Source organism: Coturnix japonica, chromosome 1 (genome assembly GCF_001577835.2).
Source record: "Coturnix japonica isolate 7356 chromosome 1, Coturnix japonica 2.1, whole genome shotgun sequence".
Lineage (NCBI taxonomy): Eukaryota > Metazoa > Chordata > Aves > Galliformes > Phasianidae > Coturnix > Coturnix japonica.
The window spans coordinates 102084507-102105836 of record NC_029516.1 but is presented as its reverse complement, the minus strand read 5'-3'; the positions used below and the strand labels follow the sequence as shown (position 1 = coordinate 102105836).

Sequence of the window (21330 nt, the reverse complement as noted above, 5' to 3'; positions counted from 1 at the left end):
CAGCACTGACCAGGCCCAGCACTCTGGGTTTTTCCTGCTTAACTCACAAGGGTTATCTGGATACCAGCCTCTGTACATGCACGTACCTCACAGTGCATAGATGTCAACAGAGGTGTATGAATGAGGTGCATACTGAACGTCACGCTAAATCTGTATTCTCTTCCTTGTGATGCTTTAACAAAAATGGTGTAGCTCTATTTACATAATACATCTCAGGTGTCAAGTCTATTCAAGTTTAATTTCCCTTCAAAGCTTATTGCAATTTAGGGTCAAATACATCTAATACAGAGCTTCGCATTTAACAAGTTACAGAGCTTTCCATGGTTTCCTTGATTTTTCCCTTGTTTTTTATCTTGCTGGCTAGCAATTGGTTCTGCAGGCTGAAAAACAGCTTTTCCAGACGGCAGCGTCTTCTTCCATTAATCAAAACTTGTTGATACAAAGGAAATGTTCAGGCTGGCAGTTGGCTATAGCCTGCATTCAGCAAAATGTTGGTAGAATATAGTCTGGAGAAAGATGTTGTCTTCATGAAAATAAAAGAACCCTCAGAGGCCGTCCTGGCCCAGCAAGGGCCTGCAGTGCGGCAGGTGCCTCCCACAGTGGGGCTGGGCTGGGCCACCTTGTAGGGGTTGGAAGGAACCTCTAGAGATCATCGAGTCCAACCCCCCTGCCAAAGCAGGCTCCCTACACCACATCACACAGGTAGGTGTCCAGTCAGGTCATGAATATCTCCAGAGAAGGAGACTCCATCACCTCCCTGGGCAGCCTGAAATGCAGTGCACGTGAGCCATGCGGAGCACCACGTGTCTGAGTAGTGACTGTGAGAATGACTAATTCAATTTGCTACTTCCTCCATTCCACTGAGCTGCCCTATCCTTTACAGCAATTAAATATCATGACACAATCACATCTATGCCGTGCTAAAAACGCTGACCTATCTGTGGTTGTGAGAGGCGAGCTGCACCCAGACCCTGCCAGTGCCTGCTGGGCTGCCCTGGGAGTCTGTATCATCCTCCCCGCAATCTTGCCCTTATCGCGTGCTGGGTGCTCCTTATCTCACCCTACTGGCTTATTATTCTTTTTTAAGCTGCTGCATGTAAGAATGTGTTTCCTTCCTTCCAATAGCATTAGTCAAAGCAGTTGTGATGCATTTACCTGTCAAGATCTGGTTAATGATGCTGTGTTCTCCTTCCTAATAGCAGGTGACACTGCAAATCAGCAGCGAGGCCTAGAGCTGGCAAGGAACTTCTGTGTAAGTCAAAGCTGGGACCAATCACTCACACGGAACTGAATCTCTCTAAAGAAAAAACGTTTCAGCTGCATTATGCATGGCCTTTTGGAGTGCAAGACAGAATATGAAATATGTAGAGAAAACATTTCTGGGTGGCATTATCAAAGATGTTTAGCATATGGTGAGCAGCTTCCAGTCAAGCAGAGGATAAACCTTTTGTAGGCTGTAGTAGGAGCTGTGATTTCCTTTCAGAGGCACGTTAGGAAAGCACATTCAGGACAACCATGTTAGGAGGGTGGTACAGACGTTCATCAGCTGAACAAAGGGGATCACAGACCTGAGGGCAAGATGCAAATGAAGATATTTAATTGCAGAAGGGTCAGTACAAGTAAGAATGTGAGGCTAGAGAATTTTACTCATATGATTAACCTTCTTTCAACTGCTGATAAGCGGGTTGCTTGCCTAGGGTGTGTTGTGGCACTGAGCCTCCAGTTTCCTTGTCTTTTCAAGTCTCTGAAATAGAGGAAAAAAGAATACATGAAGTTTTCTTCCAATGTTGAGTCATTCTAGGCTGGATAGCAGCAGAGGGTCACGTTAGGCTCCGTGATAAATGTAATGCATGCTGGTTATGTGTTACTGCTATAAGCAAAACAGCAACACTTTAAAGAGTAAATGCTCTTTCTATAAATAGTATGAATACATTGTAGAACGAAATTCCCGATTCAAGATCCTGATTGTTTTTTTTTAATCTGTTCTCAAAGGAACAGAAGTACAATGGGTGTTGCCATATTGCCCTCTCGTGGGGCGAGCCTGTAAATAGCAGCCAAGCACGCCCGGCTGCAGGATCTCCTCTCAGTGCCTCTGGGGTTCTCCCTGTCCTTTGGTTCCCCGGGGGTGCCCCACCTGAGGACACGGTGTTCAGAGACCTCCCTGTGGGAAACAGACAAAGAAGTCCACATTGTGAGCGTTTTCTCCTAATTCTGTTTCTGCTCTTTAGTAGAGCACAGCTTTGCGGTTTGTTCCTTGTCAGAATTTCAAAGACCAGCCCAAAGCATCAAAACAGTAAGCGGCCTAAATACAATAAAACTCCTCCACTGAATTCTCCTTCTGTGGGACTTTACGCAGCAAACGCCAATTAAAAAGCAGGAGGATGAACCCCAGCGTTACTTTGCGTTGCCTTGAAGCAGCTGTCAGAAGCGAAGATGACAGCTCACTGTGAATGGGAGTCTATAGGCAGCTCCATTTTGCTGCGCTGTGAATGATGCCATCTATCACACGGATTGCTACAATCACCTCCCACGTTGTTATACCTCATCTCCATTCCGTGTTGTTCTCGAGGAATTTTAAAGCAGCCTTCTCCTGTCTGGCCGAATTGCTTTTGCCGCCTGTACTCAGAGAGTTGTCTGGGTGCTCTGTGGGCTCTGAAATATTTATCATCTCCTTTCTCCTGTAAGGCAGGGGAACTCTCAATGTGCAGGTAACAGTGAGGCACACGGATTAGTTCTTGGATTCAAAAAGAGGTTTACGCATATAAAGTGGTGCCTGGGCAGAATTTGAGAGTCTCTGTCCAAAATGTACATTATCAAAAGCACCATTCAAAGGCTGGAGATGTCTGTGTGGGAAGCTGCACAGCCTGAGGGAGAGGAACAATAACAGCGGTTCGACTTCTTGTTACAAGTCTTTTATTGCTGCTTATGACATAGAAGCTACTGAATAAAACTGCCTTCAGAGCAGACTTCTCATGGGGCCTGCTAGCTGCCTCATGGGGGAAGAGGAGGAAGCACAGCCCAGGGAGATCCAGAGAATCAAGATATCTTGTCCCACCCTGCTGTGCCCAGCTGAGGGAAACACTGCCCTGCTGGTCTGAGGTACAAAACGTCTACAAGCCCAGAGAAAGGCTCCCTGGGAGCCTGCTGCAGGGTCAGCAGGCGTGCTGTGCCATACATGGCTGTGGCCTGCTGAGCTGACCAGGCAGGGGTACATTTAATGTGGAGCTGTCTGGCGATTTACCTGCTGTGCACATTCAGAACTCATTTCACTAGCCTGAACTACTGCAACTCAATTAACAGTGATTCACATGGTGGGACACATCTCTAGAGAAAACAATAGCTGAGTCCCAGGCACTTCTAACCTCAGGGAAAATTGAGTCCCCAGCTCTCTGAGCTTAGAAGTGTGTCCTACACTTCAGTCAGAACATGGTTGGAATGGGAATTCTCCCTGCGACTCTAGAAGCTGGGCCGCTGGACAGCTGAGAACGGAAGGTTCACGGCACCAGCAGATGCAGCCATGGCCTGGAGCTCAGAGGGCAGGGCATATCCTGAGATGAGGAGTCTGGCTCCTATTCTAGGGCATTTTCTCTGCCTTATGAGCACTATGTTTCCATTTTCACAGCAGTCCAACAAACCACAGAACACCCCTCTCCAAGCTAAATGCCTAATCCCAAGCCTATCAAGCCACTCAAATATTCTCTTTGAGAAAGATCATTCATGTTGGTTACTAACAGCAATTAAAGGTATGCAAATAACTGGTGGGCATAGAAATAAGAAGACTACTCTGCCTCATTTCCCTTGTACAGTGTGTGGAAAGCAGAGCTCAGCCAGAAGCCTTCCAAAACTGAAGCTAAAGGTCAGGGGTGGTTGCAAAAGATCTGTGGTGGGTTACGTCAAAATGCAGCGCACCATCTGGATTTTCTGGTTTGTCCTCTGAAGGTGCAGGCACACGTGAGACTAGGCACCTCCTTCCATTAAGTATCATGAGTATTTCCTATATGTGACTGTATGATGATGAATAGTGTTAGCACTTCTCGATAATGCAGCACAGCAGTAAAGAAAAAGAACGTTACACTAGGAAACAAATCCTATTTTTTCTGTAGAATGCAGATTTCTCCTTTTGAACTGACATCCAGAACTGACTTGGAAGTTGATTCAAAGCCCATCCAGAGAGGGCTGTATCTTAATAACTACACATCTTTAAGCAGATGTTTAAGGATATCTCTACTCAGCAAAGCACAAAAGCCCATCCCGCTGAAAGCCAATTTCCTCCATAAGTGCACTGTTGAACTGAAATTTGGAAATAAATCATCACCTTTGTTAGAAATCTTCTCTCACTTTGGAGCTCTACTCTATCAGAAAGAAAAGCCATAAGGAACTAATCATGCAGATTTTGTCTGGCAGATAGGCATTGTAGCAGATTGTGTTTTCCCTCCAAGCGATGGTCCATATGAGCATGCAAACTGTAGTGTGCATATATTCCAATATGCAAGACAAGATCTTTCGTTCTGACAAAATCCACCCTGATGTAGATCTTCCTCAGTTTGGTAATAATCGTAAGAGATGAGCACACTCATCACTGCCTATCTGCCAGTCAAACGTGACTTTATTTTCTTTCTTTTTGCAAACTGCCCTCACACAAGCATTAATCTTTTTGAGGCTGTTTTCATTCTTATTATATTTCATATATCACTTGATTTTATTTCCTTGCCTGTTGGCTCCTCAGGAACGTAGTAGAGTTCAGATTACAGATCCCACATGTGGCTCTGAAGCACTGTCTGGTGACAAACTTGAATGCTTGCCTCAAGGCAAACTCTTTTCCAGAGCCTGTCCAGCCCCTGTGAGACGAAAACAGACTGTACTTCTAATTGCTTTTCTGCCTTGCACAGAATGGGTTTCCTCGCAGGTTCATCCAAAGGCACATAGCTACACAGGTTCCTTGGCTCTTATGAGATGAGACTGTAGGTCCCCTTGGATTGGATGGTGTGGTCAGTCTAGAAGTCACTTATGTCCTGCAGGACAGCCTATCAACTGTACTGAAATATCAAGGTTTAACTAGACATCTCTGCTTGTGGAGACCATTTGTCTGTACCTACCAGCCTCTTGCACCTCCAGCTCTGGAGGTGTGTTGGAGGACGCAGTCCTCTTTCTCCCCACACTATCAATCATCGTTATCAACCCCTTTCAACACCTACCTAGTGTTGCTTCTGCTTGATTCAGAAGTCATACAATGTAAGTGGGGAGAAAAACATCCGTAGAGAAAGAACAACTATTGATCTAGGGCTGTTTCAGTTCTATTAATCAAGTTATGAATAGTGTCTGAAAGCAAATCACATCTCATTCATCAGCGGCTTAAGATACTGGGGAGACTGGGTTGATTTGCAAGATTTTCATTGTTTCACCACTTCATTGGGAAAGCAATCATTTGAAAAACAGGAGTGATTAGAACCTCAACTAGAGTTTGATCAAAAGAGAACAGGAATATAGCAAAGGTTTTCTTTCCTTTTTAAGGGGGTTCTGTTCTGTATCTTAAATGCTGTTTGATTTGATTGTTCTTGACAACTTTCCTCATACGATGCAGAATTCTCCATCTGGAAGAAATATCTCAGTTCTTATGTTTGTGGTTATTCAGGACAGCAGTTATTTTCAAAGGTCAGCGTGTGTTACAAAGGCTTACATGTGTGTTTGATAAACACTAGCATTTTATTTATGGTACTGATTCTAAATCTTTGCATCTCTTGCAGTGAACGTGTAAAAGGTGATTTAAGTATCGGTATGACATATTCTGTGTTCACTCATTGCTCAATGAGGTTGCAAAGGTTAAAGGAAATAAATGTGCAGCTGAAAGTAGCAGATTTGTTGAACATGTTTTAGAAAGCTCAAGACCAAAATCCACATGCTATCATACAAGTCCTACTTTAAACCATAGAAAAACAAGAATATATATGCCTCGATAATGTTTCATTTCTCGTTTGCAGATATCATTGCTCGTGATTGTGGGAAATTAAAACATAATAAAATCATGGCAATGTTTAAACAAGTGTTTTTTTTTTCATCTGAGCAGCTCTTCTCTTTATGATGGAAAGCACGTACCACTCTCCCTACATTATTCCTGAGAAATTGCCACAAATACTGAAGGCACACAGTAGATCATTAGCTAAGGCAAGGACTGAGATGAGTTTCTTTGATTTGTGAATGTGTCCTCACCACCTGATTAGGTAATTTTTATTGCAGAAGCAAATATTCAATCTTTATTATGTGCACTGCGGTACAATCCAGCAAGCTACAAGCGTGGGTCTGAAACCCACAGTTATAGTCTGCAAACTCAAACCAAAAATACAGCGTAGCGGGGAAAAAGATGGATGAAAGAGCAGCGCATCTCAGTGTATTTTTATTGGGGGTCTATTTCTGGCCACTGCCACAGCTATGACATGAATCTGACAGCTTTGATGTCTTCTTTTCTCTCTTTGGAAAACTGGTGATGAAACAAGGTTTCTGTATTAAGAAGCTGTCAGTCAATACCCAATATGCACACAGGTGCTGATTTCACACTATTCTAAATGAAAATCAGCAGTAAGTGGAAAGGTAAGCAATACTCAATTATAGCATGAAGGCTAAAATCTTTTTGTGATGTGAGGTTTAAAGAGAACAGACTCAAATATTACTTAAAAGAGCCAAGAAATGTTTGTTAGCGAGCAGCCTTCTGCGGGCTGTATTCAACGGGGTCTATGAGATGCTGATAATGAGTAGATTATATACAGTTCTGATAATTTTTGCAAGATTTTGTTGTGTCTGTGATAGATAACAGAGTATTATCACCACAAACAGCCTTATCTGTCAGAACCAGCACCTTTCATTGTGAATCTGAGTTATTTGTAGTGATAAGCACTGTGGTGACCTTTGGTAGTGCACATCATTACACCTTACACAGAATCACAGAATTGTAGGGGTTGGAAGGGACCTCTAGAGATCATCGAGTCCAACCCCCCTGCCAAAGCAGGCTCCCTACACCACGTCACACAGGTAGGCATCCAGGAGGGTCTTGAATATCTCCAGAGAAGGAGACTCCACCTCCTCCCTGGGCAGCCTTAGGAATGATCACAGCTCAGAAGAGGAGAGTCAGAGGGAGCAGCACTGTTTGCAGTGCTGCTCCAAGGGAGGGAAAGGAAAAAAGCATTGTAGGAGCCCAGAAGGACTGAAGTCTTGCGGCAAGAAGGGCAGTGTGTGACCCAACCCCGAGACTGAGAGACAGCACTACAAACAGACAGCAGAAGGGATCATTTATAGCCCGACTTCAGATATATACACAGGGTGAAATCTGGAAAGCCACTGGATGTGTCGAGATGAGCTTCAAGTGAAGATTCACCTTGAGTCTCATTATGACATTAGACTGCTGCCAAGTGGACAGCTGATCTCAGAACAGACCTGACTGCAGTAAGTAGGGCTGGTGGATTTCTGTTGAGTTGCTCAGTTTGTAATTGTGAGCGCAAAAATATACAGTGCCTGAAGTACTGCTTGCAAACAATGATTCCAACAATTAAAAAGGAATAAATGAGAGGGGAAGAAAAGGGGGAGAGGGGGAATAATGGTTATCTAGGTCCATGAGATAAGTATCACTGTAAACTTAGGAATGGCTTTAATTTTTCAGTCTACCTATGCTTTGTGCTTGCACTGAGGCATAAAGGCAAGGATGTGCTTTCAAATGTACGTGCTGTAACAGTTTTACATAGTAAAGGAGTGCCTTCTGCATAAATACCAACAGGGATAAAATTCTGTGGTAATCAAGCTTTTCAAAACTTTGTTTTACATTCTCACTTATCAAGGTATCACTTAGACGTACATCCGCATGGGCGTCAGCTCTGAAGTACAGCACATCCTTTACCTGCGCTCTGTCAAACAGTCACTTGCTCACCTCACTGCTCACCCTGCAAGGGCTGGGAGCAGGACCCAGATGCACTGGATTTCACTTTCCCAACACAGCCTTCTCCTCTCCAGGCAGAACAAGCCCAGCTTCCTCAGCCTGTCTTCATGGAGGAGGTGCTCCAGCCCTCTGATCATCTTTGTGGCCCTACTCTGGACCCTCTCCAACAGCTCCCTATCTTTCTTGTGTTGGGGCCCCCAGACCTGGACACAGTAGTCCACATGGGGCCTCAGAAGGGCAGAGTAGAGAGGGACAATCACCTCCCTCTCCCTGCTGGCCACCCCTCTCCTGATGGAGCCCAGGGTCCCATTTGCTTTCCAATCTGCAAGAGCACCCGCAAACATGAAAAATATTCTATGAAAGATGCATTAAGGGGAATGGATGGGGAAATATGATACAAAATGAATTCTTTTCACGTGGGACAGCTGACATTTCCACACAGTGCTCAGTGCCAGGCAGCACACAGCTACCACTACCAGATGTGGCCATGGATGCTCTGCTTCATTCCTTCATCACTATCTCAGGGTAAAAATGCAGCAGCGTGGAATAAATGAAACACATTTTCATTTCTGTCTCCATTGAACACAGCAATTTTCAAGACAAGCTGAATCTGGATGTAGAATCTGGAGCACTTAACATGTCAGCCATTAAACAAAATACAACATGCTTCTTTAATGCTAAGAGACAGTCATTGCCCTATAACATTACTGCTGTTTTAATTAAAGTACCTCAAATGGGAGAATGAAATGGAACCTGTATAAATCATAAGAAATTGCTTGTTTATGCAGATGTCCCAGGGAAGCATAAAGTACAACAAAGGCAGACAATCTTTTTCTCACCTGGCCTCACCTCACCTCTCCTCTCTGGATTCCATACCTTAACAAGGTGAGCAGCAATCCTATGGTATCACTTCCCACCCTGTAATAGCCATAATAGCAGCTCTGCAAGTCTGTGAGGCCAACACTGTAAATAGCCCAACTGATAATTGACAACAAAGAAGTCAGGTTTTTATAGGACAGGAGAATTTTCGGCCTATCATCTCATCTCACAAATTTCAGTCTATCACCTCTTACGTAACTCCGAGATCTGCTGAGGAATGAACTGTTGGCAGAAGGCAGCTGATCTCATGCAGTGACTGTGCATGGCACGGCAGTACGGGGATGTCTCACCAGATGTCTCCCTTGTACCAAATTCTTACATGCAAAGTTTTTTTACCGTGAAGTCCAATTAGAAAACCTTCACGATTTCCATTTAAAAGATGCTGTGTGTGACTACTATATAAATATTGCTGCACAGTGATTTGCTGGATACAGAAGAGTGATTTAAAGTAGTTTCCCCATTCCAAACTATAATATGTTACTTAAGAGTGCATCATTTGCTGATTAGACGCATCAGTTTCGTTAGCTACGGCGCCTAAAGCTTCACGTTTGATTGCATCCATTTTAATCACATAACTCATTTTCAGTAACAAAAGTTGTTTATTCCAACTGCATTTATGCATTTGAAATAAACTCAGTTATGCCGCATTCTGGAAGCGATATTACTCTTAGCAATTGTTTACACCATTAAAGCTCAGCCTACATGGAGGAAGAAGTGGTGGGGAAAGGAAACATCGTCTGAAGTTATTTTAAACAAAAGAGACTTCATTTCCAGTCTTTAATTCTGCTTCTGCTGCCCTGAGGGACAGGCTCCAAAAAACACACGACCTTTGTGCCTCTGATACGAACGAGCTGTCAAGTCCCCGCTCTGAGAGTGACACTAATAGGATGGCTCATCTCATGCCTCCCCTGGCTACATCTGCATCCCACTCACTGGCAGTGCTTGGCCATGCCCTCCCAGAAGCAGCCAGCTGCTCTGCCTGCCAGCCCTGCTTCCAATGGCCCAGAGGACAGGTGAGGAGAAGACAACTCGGTGAGGGAGCTTTATTTTGCAGCATGCTGTGATCAGGGTGTGAAACACTGCATGGGGAATCTTACTGTCTGGAAGAAGAAAAACTTGAGTTTCCTGGGCTGGCAATGCAAGCACCAAAGAGGGTAAGCATTTAACAAAGTAAGGCTCAGAGTACATTTGCTGACAGAAAAATACATCTAGCCACTCCAAAAGTAATGCCTCCTGTTTTATTATGTTGGCTCACGGCGTCAGAGGTGGATGTTGGTGGAATGGCAGTAGAGGTTGCACTTTCCCACCAATATCCCATCACATGCTGCTCCTGTGTGACACATGGCAGCAGAGGGGCACTCTGACACAGTGGCATCTGATATGGAAAAAAAAAAGGAGCATTACTTTCAGAGCAACTTATGCACATAGGGGGAAAAAATGCGACTAAATACTGCGGCGTGCACTTCTGAGCTTCTCTAAGCTGGAAGGTGAAGTGGTGCTAAAAAGAAGGAACAGTTCGTACATTGGCTAACACTCAGAGATTTAATTTCTCCACAGTAGGTAACCAGCACTGACATCTGTAAAAGTCAGCGTGCATTAAAGAACGAGAATCCAATGTGGGTCATCCAGAAAGCCTGCCAGCCCAGCCCTGCCAGCAATGGCAGATGCAATACAAGCACAAAGGCAGAAGTTTTTATTGCAGTGACTTCTGATGATTGAGCCCAGCACTCTCTTCAAAGGAGGGACTGGCTGCTCACCAAACCTATTTTAATGCTCCATTCCAGAAAGCTGATGGCTTTGAACTTGACACAGGGGAACAGAGGGCAGGCAGCAAGAGAAGAAGGCAAATGCAGGCAAATTCATTTAAACCAGTTGTGACTTAAGGTTCTTTGTTAGTGCACAAGTGCTGAAGGCAATGAGGTGAAACAAAACAGGCTGACTTTACCAACAGCGGTGTGGAAACAGCGGTGTAAAATTAAACGTAACAGAAAGAGAAAGGAATGCCTCCATCGTGAAATAACTCGGAGACTTGCCAGAGCAAAATTTATTTTCACATTTGCAATGAGCTCATGTATATATAGAAAATTTATGTTTGTGTATATTCTTTTTCTCGACCCCGCCATTTTCATTTAACAAACTTCAGTCATCTGGCTTACAGACAACTGATAGTAACTGAGCCTGTGTGGAAAGGCAATGGGTTATTTTCTGTCAGTCATTAATGACGCTTAGCAGAGTGGCTTGAAATGCCCCGTAAACAGCCTTAATTCTGCCCACTTGTGGTGGTTTCACACTGATGGCAAGAGAACAGATGAAGAAAACATGATGAAAAGAATGCTGATGAGTCAAGATAAGGACAAATAAAGCACTCAGCAATTACTGTCATGGGCAAAACAGGCTCAGCATAAGGGAGATTAATGTAATGTATTTCCTACGGATAAAGGACAAGAGCAGTGAAAACAAAGGCAAAGTAAAAACACCTTTCCCCTCCATCCACCCTCTTCTATCTCCTGCTCCCAAGCAGTGAAGGGGAACAGGGAGTGGGGGCTGCAGTCAGTCTGTAACGCTTCATCTCTGCCCCAGTCAATCTCAATGTGGGTCCCTCCCACAATGGCATCCACCCCAAGCTGATCCCGTGTGGGCTTCCCACAGGCTGCAGCTCTCCTCAGCACCAAACACAGATTGCAATGTATTTCATATTTCTCTTGCCTCCCCCCGGGATGCTGAACAAGCAAAATGACATGAACTCCTCTAGATGGATCTTCATCTAGCACAGTCTAGCACAGCATCTCTGATTCCCATCAGACTAACGTAGCAATGAAATGAAGACAGACGGTAAACCCAGCACACGAGCTGTAAATGCACGTGAACAGAAATTGATTCTGAAATGTTCTTGGCAGCTTCCCAAGAAAATATCATCACTGTTTCGAGAAAAATAGGGCGTCGTGCATTGCTTCAGGATTCCTAAGAACTAAAAAATTCTGACCTCAGTCTGCAAAATGCTAAAATATACATATATATAAAAGAGAGAAATAGAGAATTTTATGGTCTCTCAAAAGTTAGTACAGCAAGAATATCACTGGCGCACTATGTCCAATTCTGGGCTGCCCAGTACAAGACAGTCATGGAGCTACTTGACAGTCTAGTGAAGGAGCACAAAGATGAATCACAGAATCACAGAATTATCAAGGTTGGAAGAGACCTAGAAGATCATCTAGTCCAACCATTACCAATACTTCCCAGCTAAATCATATTCATCAACACAACATCCAAACGTTTCTTGAACACCCCCATGGTCAGTGACTCCACCACCTCCCTGGGCAGTGCATTCCAATGCCTGACTACCCTTTCCGAGAAGTAATATTTCCTAATGTCCAGCCTGAATCTCCCGTGCCACAGCTTAAAACCATTCCCTCTAGTTCTGTCATCGATTACACAAGAGAAGAGGCCAACCCCCAGCTCACTACAACCCCCATTCAGGAAGTTATAGAGAGCAATAAGGTCTCCCCTGAGCCTCCTCTTCTCCAGGCTGAACAATCCCAGCTCCCTCAGCCGCTCCTCATAAGGCCTGTGCTCCAGACCCCTCACCAACTTTGTAGCCCTCCTCTGGACGCGTTCCTGGAGCACTGGGGCAAGGTGAGGGGAGGCTGAGAGAGCCAGGCCTACTCAGCCTGGAGAAGAGGAGGCTCAGGGATCTCATCAGTGTCTGTAAATATCTGAAGGGAGGGTGCCAAGATGATGGAGCCAAGCTCTTGTCAGTGGTGTCCAGTGCCAGGACAAGAGGCAGTGGGCACAAACTGAAACACAGGAGGAAAATTTCAGGAGTGACTGTAGTTTTCTTGAATATCAGCCTATTTCCAACATCTTAAATGAAGCCATCTGTTCCATTATTTGAATGGACAATGACCATACATGCTAAGTCAGGTTATTTTATGTTCTTCTAAGTCTGCAATTGTAAAAGGATAATTCATCAGGGTCCTGTGGAGATAAGTCGGTATTTTGCTAACTCATGAAAGCATCTAGAACAGACTGCTCTCACTTACACAAAGTAAGACCTATGCAATTATGCATGACTCCGTGTTCCCTAACCCAGGCTTCCTCACTCCTCTGGGTCTGCTGAAAATAGCTGGGATAGAAAAAAACTTAGAAGTATCTTATTACAGTTTTCATTTTTTGCAAACCCAGCTTTGTCGTAATGCTGTGAGAGTTTGACCAAAAAAGCCTGAAATTTCAACAGTGTTTAATCATTCATTGCTTGTGGCTTTGCATGGTCCGGGGGATGCAAAGAGTGGTCACTATCCCCAGCTTTCTTCATCACCTGCAGCTGCTTTAGGTGAGGCTCTTGCCTTCACAAGCACATTTCCATCACGACAGTTACCAAGATAAGGTAACACAAAGGCAATGTAGCACAAGGTACAGAGAAGAAAATTCAAGTGAAATATCACAGACAAAAATGTCATCTGTTTTTAAGTAAAAATGTTACTTAACTTCAGATATTGATTTTAATCCTGTACTTTGAAATGGATCCAAATTCCAGACCTGACAGAAATGTTACAAGTAAGATCCTGGATCTCACATTAACATCAGTTGTAGCGTAGAGGCAATTAAGGAAATTTCCAATTGACATTGTATGTTGCACTGACAGACTAATTATTAGTACAGAACTAGCTATTTTATTTTAATATCAATAATGGAGAACACAGCGGGGTTTTGTGCTTCATTATTGTGCTAGCCAATGCTGGAACCATGCAGAGAGCTGCAAATTAACTACCGTTCTGTAAGCATATAAAAGTACTCTTGGTTCATTAGAAATCACCTTGAACATACCGAATTGGACATAATCTGCTTGGCAGAGAAACTGGAGGCTGTGACAGAGTATCTGCAGGGAAATGGCCACCATCCTGACAGTTTCAGAAGGCTCGAGCTGAGGGAAGGAACTCTAAGAAACCTACTGGCCTCCAAATGATGCATGGTAATTTAAATATTTAACACAATATTTGACATAATCTCTGCAAAATAACGTTCTATCTTCTGAAAGGTAATTTTCCTCGTGATGAAATGGCAATAGAAGCAGCAAAACCTACATCACTTCTGTCACACAGAAATTGTGTTTGTATTACCAACCATGCACAAGTAACAGAATAAAAGGCTGACTTAGGAAAAAAGCTTTCACTGTGCAGTGCCAAGAAGTATTTCATTTTCCAAATAGGTCTGCACATCACTGTCAAATGATTGTCAGGGAACAAAGATTCCAAAGCTTTTGTGCAGTTTGTGATCAGAGCCCATACAGTACAGGTTAAGACAGTCTGAGGAATGAAAAAGTACTTACAGTAAGAAACCATGTGCATAAATCTCTGAGCAACCAGAGACTGCCAGGAGAAGGATGTGAATGACAGCACTATAAAACCCCTGGGACTGCCCCCCTGCTGTGTGTCTTCTGGTCAGACTTGTCTGTATTTTGGCTGCTAGCATGGTGTCTGCAGCACACAGTGGAATGCTACACTTTAATAAACCATGTCAGCAAAGGCAGAAAAATGGCATAAGGGGAAAATGGGCACTTGACGGTTGGACTTGATGATCTTAGAGGTCTTTTCCAACCTTAATGATTCTATAGTTCTAGTGCAGACATGAAATAACTCTGTCTAATTCAATCCCTTCTGCCAGTTGCCCAAGAGCCAGCTGCCTATCAGCCAAGAACTGATTACAAAGCAGGGAGAGGCTGTCCTACGAACTCCAGAGACACTCATTTAGGAGTGTGGGTTCCCAGGACAAAGGCTGAGCAGGCAGGGAGAGGCGCTAGCTACAAACTGTACCTGAAGAGCTCTCCCAAGAGGGAATCACAACACTGGGCAGAAACAGGTACTGATGGCTGATTTCAATACATAGAGTGGGAGCTACTCTTTAATTCAACAGGCAGTGAACTCTAATTGGTCTGGACAGCCTCTAGGACATCTCCAAATACACATCTGTTACTGAAGCTCAGCCTTGGTGTGTGAGCCCAGTGTTTCACCTTCGGCTTTGGAGAGATCTGGAATACAGTGCAGGAACAAAACTGGACGCCATGTGGGTACCCTGAAACCCCTGTGTTCAACAAACCAATGTGCTCTGTAAGGACAGATTTTCTAGAATGGAAGCAACAGCTTTGAGGATTCAGCTCCCCTCTCCACTACCTATATACACCACACCTGTCTCATACCCTTTTACTTCTACCATCTGCAATATGCCTCTAACTCCTTGGTGTCTTGGATCAAGAAGCACGGCACACCTAGGAAGCATAAACCAGTGTAAAAGGGCAAAATACATATATAAATATAAATGTACAGCTGTAAGAAGTATCTGTGTGATTTGCTTTCAGCTCTCCTATTGGCTTCGGTGCTCCCCTGCAACAAAGGTACAGCTGAAACCGTCATCCTCATTTCTCACTGACTGCTGCATGACATCTGCTTGCCCTGCAGTAGCTAAGCACTCAAACTATTACTTGATTTCCTAAGCTTACATGTGTAGCATTTGCGGATAACACAGAGAAACATCTGTCTTTTGGAGAAATGTAGGGAACATGAGTAAAAACACTCGAGAGAAAAAAATGATGACCATAATGCACTGAAGGCAAAGGCATCCAACAGCAAGAATATGGTGCTTCAAGATCCTGGTGATGCCCCATCTGGACTACTGTGTTCAGGTTTGGGGCCCTCAGCTCAGGAAACATATGGAGCTGTTGAAGCAGGTCCAGAGGAGGACCACAAAGAAGATTGTAGGGCTGGAGCACCTCTCCTATAAAGACAGGCTGAGGGATCTGAACTTGTTCAGTCTGAAGAAGTGTCCAAGGAAGACTTCACTGCAGCTTTCCAGTACTTAAAGGGAGCTCATAAGCAGTAGGAAGACTTTTTGTACAAGTAGAAAGTGATAGGACAAGGAGAAATGGTTTTAAATTAAAAGATGGGAAATTTTGGTTAGATGTTGGGAGAGATTTCTCATTGAGAGGATGGAGATGCCTTGGCACAGCTGCCCATAGAAGATGTGGTGCCTCATCCCTGCAGGTGCTCAAGGCCAGGTTGGATGGGGCCCTGGGCAGCCTGAGCTGGTGGGGGGCAGCCCTGCCCATGGCAGGGATTGGGTGGTTGGGCTGTGAGGTCCCTTCCAACACAAAAAATTCTCTGACTCTGTGTTCTCTGAAATGATTGCTGTAAGTGGTTTAATCCAAAACCTGGAGGTGATGGGATTCTTTGACTTACACCATATCACTTGCCCTGCCATTGAGTACCAGGAACTGAAAGATGACTCTATGTGCAAAGCAACTACAGAGCCACAGCCCTTGGAAGGTCTTTCAGTGCCTATCAGTTCACACAACCAGGGGAAGATGGACAAGAGCTGCTCTTCGTGTTTGCCTCAAGCTTTACCCTACTGTTGTTGATGCTGACTTAGTTTAACAAGGAGCCCACTCAGTGTCCTATATCTTCTGTTCCTCACAAGCTCTGCTTGGCTCATGCCTGAAGGAGCCACAGATGGCCCTGTGCCATCGTGATGCTGTGGGGGAAAGCTGAGCGAATCCCTGACATGTGGCCACAGCTCCTGGGGGTCCGCTTCCCAGATAAGAATAACCCAGCATCTCTCTGACTACATGCCTCCCACAGCCCCATCCTCCAGCAGTGTGGGAAGGAACTCTTTGAAAGGGATGACAACAGCAGGACTAGGGGAAATGGTTTTAAGTTAAAAGAGGGAAGATTTAGGTTGGATGTTAGGGGGAAGTTCTTCACTAGGAGAGTGGTTAGGCCCTGGAACAGGCTGCCCAGGGAGGTTGTGGATGCCCCGTCCTTGGAGGTGTTCAAGACCAGGTTGGACGGGGCCCTGGGCAACCTGATCTAGTAAATGTGTATGTTTGGTGGCCCTGCCAGGCAGGGGGGTTGGAACTACATGATCCTTGAGGTCCCTTCCAACCCGGGTCATTCTGTCATTCTGTGACACACACCCCCGTACTCCCCTCTGGCGGCTTAGAGCGGACGAGCGGCAGCCCAGAGGGCACCGTGTGGAGACCTGCGAGGGGCGCCCCTTCCCGCCTCCTCGCTCCTCCCTGCCGCGCTCCCGCCTCCCGGCCGCCCCGCGCTGCCTCCCGCTGCGCAGAGCGCCGTGCAGGCGGGGGCATGGCGAGCCAGCGCTGCTTCGCCAACCGCTTCGATGACTACGCGGGCAGCCTGGCGGCAGCGCCGGACAAAGAAGCGGCGGTGCCGTTGGTGACGGCCACCATCGAGCGGATCTTGAAGGAGCTGCCGCCGCTCGGCGGAGGGGCGGCGGGCGGTCCCCGCTGCTGCCAAGGCGGGCTGTACGGCGGAGTGGCCGGCGTGGCCTACATGCTGTACCACGTCGCGCAGTGCCCGCTGTTCGCGCCGTCGCGGGAGGCCTATCTGCGGGCGGCCCGGCGCGTGGTGGACGCCTGCCTGCGCTACCAGGAGGCGGGCGGCGAGGCCGACGCCGACACCCGCGCCGCCTTCCTGCTGGGCGGCGCCGGGGTGTACGCCGTGGCCGCTTTGGTGTACCGGGCTCTGGGGCTGCCCGACTTCGCCCGGCCGCTGGGCAAGTTCCGCGAGCTGAGCGAGGTCTGCGCGCCGCTCTCCTTCCTCGAGTGCGGCTCCGACGAGCTGTTCGTGGGCCGAGCCGGGTACCTGTGTGCCGCCCTGGTGCTGAAGCAGCGGCTCGGCATGGAGGTAAGGCAGCCCCGGCTCCCTTCGTGTCTCCGCCGCGGGAGCTGCCCTCTAATGGGGCAGGCGCTTGTCGGTCACCCGTGCCCCAGAGGAGAGAGTGGGCAGGTGCCGAGGGATCGGCCGGGGGGCTCTTAGAGAGGGTGTCCGTAAAATAAGGTGGGTCGGAAAGCTGTAATGGAGGATAAAGCTGAGTAAGGGACCTTATTATTACTCTGAGTGGTGCAAGGGAGACGGTGATCATAGGCACGTGTGCTGACTGACCCCAGCGCACGGCACGGGCTTTTGGAAATCCGAGAATCCGAGCCTGCCTTGTTGAATGGGAGCTGCACGGGTAATGCTTGCTTACAGTTCAGCTCAATGCTGATTTCAAGGAGTCGGGACTTTACCCTCGGATATTACAGCTCTGGGCGTTCCGAGCTTCCATTGAGTACGGTCTAGTAGCTAATCCGGCTGTTGGTTGTGGTGTTTGTTAGCGAGCGGTCAGTAGATCTTCCTTACCGTCCTCCTGTCGGGTCTAATCTGCGTCTTCTCTGTTCATCACTGATTTGCAAGTTTGTGTGTTTCTGACGTTTGTTTTTTTTTTCCTCCCGGGAGAGTAAGCGACTGTTACAAGTAAATAAATGCTGTGGGAAGGAGCCGTTCTGCCCCATCCAATAACAGGCGTTGAGATGGGAGTCCGAGGAAATTCACTTAATGGAGGACTGCGGGGACTCCAGGGGATCAGAGGTTAAGTCAGCATCGTGGGTTTTTTGATTGCTTTGAATAGAAAATCACTACGGTGCTAAGCATTTAAAGGAGCCTGGCATTCATGCTAATGGGATTCTGTCTGAAGACCTTTAAAGATAGGATGAGTTACGTTGTTCTTGAACATAATATATCTGTACTTTATTATTAGTACATATCTGTACTTTATTATTGTACTGTGCAAGTTCTGTGGAGGCAGCAGTGCCAGTTCTAGGGGGGTGTTTCTTTGCAGAGGTGTCGGCTGTCTTGGCAGTTGGGGTCACACTTATGGGTCTGTGTTTCTGGCCGTACAGTGACATACCAGCTGTACAAAAGAGCACCCTGGGCTCTACTACTTCAGTTCTTTCCCCCTTCCTGCTGGTCTTACATCCTTGTCAGCAATCTCTGAGCGGTCTCTGCAGTTTAGAGAGAGGGTGCAATCTCCTGATGTCCTCTGATGAGCAATACAAAGAAGGGGAAAGCTCTCCCTGTTTGCTTGCGTGCTGAAAAAGCATACTTTACACAGCTGTCAAGAGTTAAAACTCCCTAAAGGTGAGCACAGGTGTGCACATATTGTGGAGTTCCTCCAGCAGGTGAGTTAAGGACAATCATAGGAGATCTGTTATGCCACAGTCGCAGTAGGACATAGCCTGTGTCCTTTTGCTGGTATTTCAATCAGTAAGCTGGACGTCCTTCCATAGCATTATTAATTCTGTCACCACGCTGCAGTTTTAAAGGTGCAGGGAAAGAAAGAAATCAAGATAATGTCAATTGTTAAGCATTAATTCTTTTGAAATAATTTTAATAAAAATCAAAGCTTTTAACTAGAATGCGTTGCTCCTTAGGAGAACGCAGTGATGATGACCTGTGTGACGTAGTGTAGGGAACCTGCTTTGGCAGGGGGGTTGGACTCGATGATCTCTAGAGGTCCCTTCCAACCCCTACAATTCTGTGATTCGGTGTGTGATCTGCAGTCTGTGTACTCATACGTTAGCAAAATTCACATCGCTGATAGAAGTTTCTGTCCTCGTACAGAATTATTTCAATTAGTTCATTGCCGGAGCGGATCCTGCATCTTTACAAATGAGGAGAGGGATGCCCAGAGAGAGAGTGCATGCAGTGTTATTGCCAAGGTCAAACAGGAAGCCAGGTACATCCCAGAATAGAAACAACTCCTTGTGATTCTAACTGCTGGAAAACGCTGCCTCCTGTAATTTGATTGTGCACGGCCTCACATGGCTCACTGCAGCATGTTTTCTTCTTGCACATGGTCTTTGGATGCTGCTGTGCAAACATTTCCAGCACAAAGAGAAATCCATTCCTTATGCTGAAATATGGCCACTGCTGCTTATTATTCCTCTGAATAAGTCAAATTATGACCTATGTACAAGAAACCAATTATACTTGAAGGTATTTGCCATTGATGTTGTGGGTTTGGTTTTTCCAGGCAGCAGAGGAAGGGGACCACGCTATTTCAGTAAATACCAGTTTAACTCAGCTGCTGTGCCCCAGTGTTTCAGTCCTAGCTAAACAGCCTCAGTTTTGTAAGGCTTCTTCAGGAAGTCAATCGACTGTCCTGAAGGATCCGTTCAGTTGAATTACTTTGACCTCATGTGAAGAAGACATTTGCGTTCTGCTGGTTTTCAGAGTTTTAGGCTAATACAGCATTTCTTTTTTTCCCCGATGAATTAATTGGGAGTTTTTGCATGAGTAAGGATTACTTAAACAGACAAGAATTAACAGTCTGATCTTCTTGATGCACGGTGACTCTATGCTTCGGGAAAGATGGTCATTTTCTTTCATTAATCTCTATTATGTTGTAATCGTGCCTCCCAGAGAGAGATAGGTAAAGTGCTTTTGCAGAAATGACATATCATTTGTACAGGGTACACACAGATAAGGTGCATGTACTTGAGCAGTCTTTAATCCATGTGTTTTCAATGTTTTCTGCTTTTGCTTCTTCAGGTCATTCTTTCTGATGCTGCTAGCCTAGCCTTATTGTGTATCTTGGAGGGAATCAACTATTAATTCAAGCTAGAGAAGATAAGGTTGCGAGGTGACCTCATTGCAGCCTCAATACCATGAAGGAAAACTATTACACCCAGGAGGGGAGTTAAACTCTTGAAAGGGTGAAACAGCAGGACAGGGGAAATGGTTTTAAGTTAAAAGAGGGAAGTTTAGGTTGGATGGTTAGGGGGAAGTTCTTCACTAGGAGAGTGGTTAGGCCCTGAACAGGCTGCCAGGGAGTTGTGGATGCCCCGTCCTTGGAGGTGGTTCAAGCCAGGTTGGACGGGGCCTGGGCAACCTGATGCTAGTAAAAGGTATGTTTGGTGGCCCTGCCAGGCAGGGGGGTGGACACTACATGATCCTTGAGGTCCCCTTCCCAACCCCGGGTCATTCTGTGATTCTGTGAATCCGTCAGTTCTGCTTTCATTCAGTTCACTCTCTAGTTGGTTGTGCAAACAGTAGTAAGAGACCACTGAAGTGGTAGTCTTGCCCCTCTGTTTAGATGGTGCTTTGTCATATGCTCGTGTTATCTCAGTGACGTTTCTGCCCCATTTCATGGCTGATGGAGCATGGTGTGCCTCAGTATTTGCACTTCCTTTTGGCAATGTCACTGTCAGGTGATGGGGGAAAAGGTACAGAACTTCAAGTGTCTTTTTGCATCACCATCTGCTGAGATGCTGTGACCTTTCAGCACAACTCAGGTTTTCTTTTAACAGTCGTCTGAACCTGTGGGCTTGACTGATTTCCACCAGCTCTGGACTGCAGCAAAAAAGAAAACAGCCAATAGCAATATACCTTCTAGGAGGCAAAACAGCATTCTGCATTACTGCCTGGTGCTTCATTCAGGGGGCAGGAGTTTCTAAAGATATTGGGGACACTGTAAGAGATGGTTGCCTGCAGTTTCAGTGGTGAGCTGCTTGAACCAGCAGGCTCTGTCAGCGCTGTGTCAGCCCCCTTGCCCTCAGGGGCTGAGCCAATGGGGTCATTGCTGAAAGCCTATGTGCTTGGTCCATTTTTTCCATCTCTTAGAAAAAAAAATAGAGAAAAACAAGAGAAGGACCTTCCTGATGAACATGTTCAGAGGGATTGAACAGTGCCTGTATGAGG

General features: G+C 45.8%; 1 protein-coding gene across 1 annotated transcript in view; it reads left to right on the top strand.

Annotated features, from left to right (window-relative positions):
• The first annotated feature begins 16877 nt into the window (after positions 1 to 16877).
• Positions 16878 to 21330, top strand: part of LANCL3 (LanC like 3) — a 35357-nt gene continuing 30904 nt past the window's right edge. Inside the window, exon 1 of the mRNA XM_015884448.2 lies at positions 16878 to 17496. Coding sequence (XP_015739934.1) covers positions 16936 to 17496 — 561 coding nt within the window. The 5' untranslated portion in view covers positions 16878 to 16935. The remainder of the gene's footprint in view (positions 17497 to 21330) is intronic.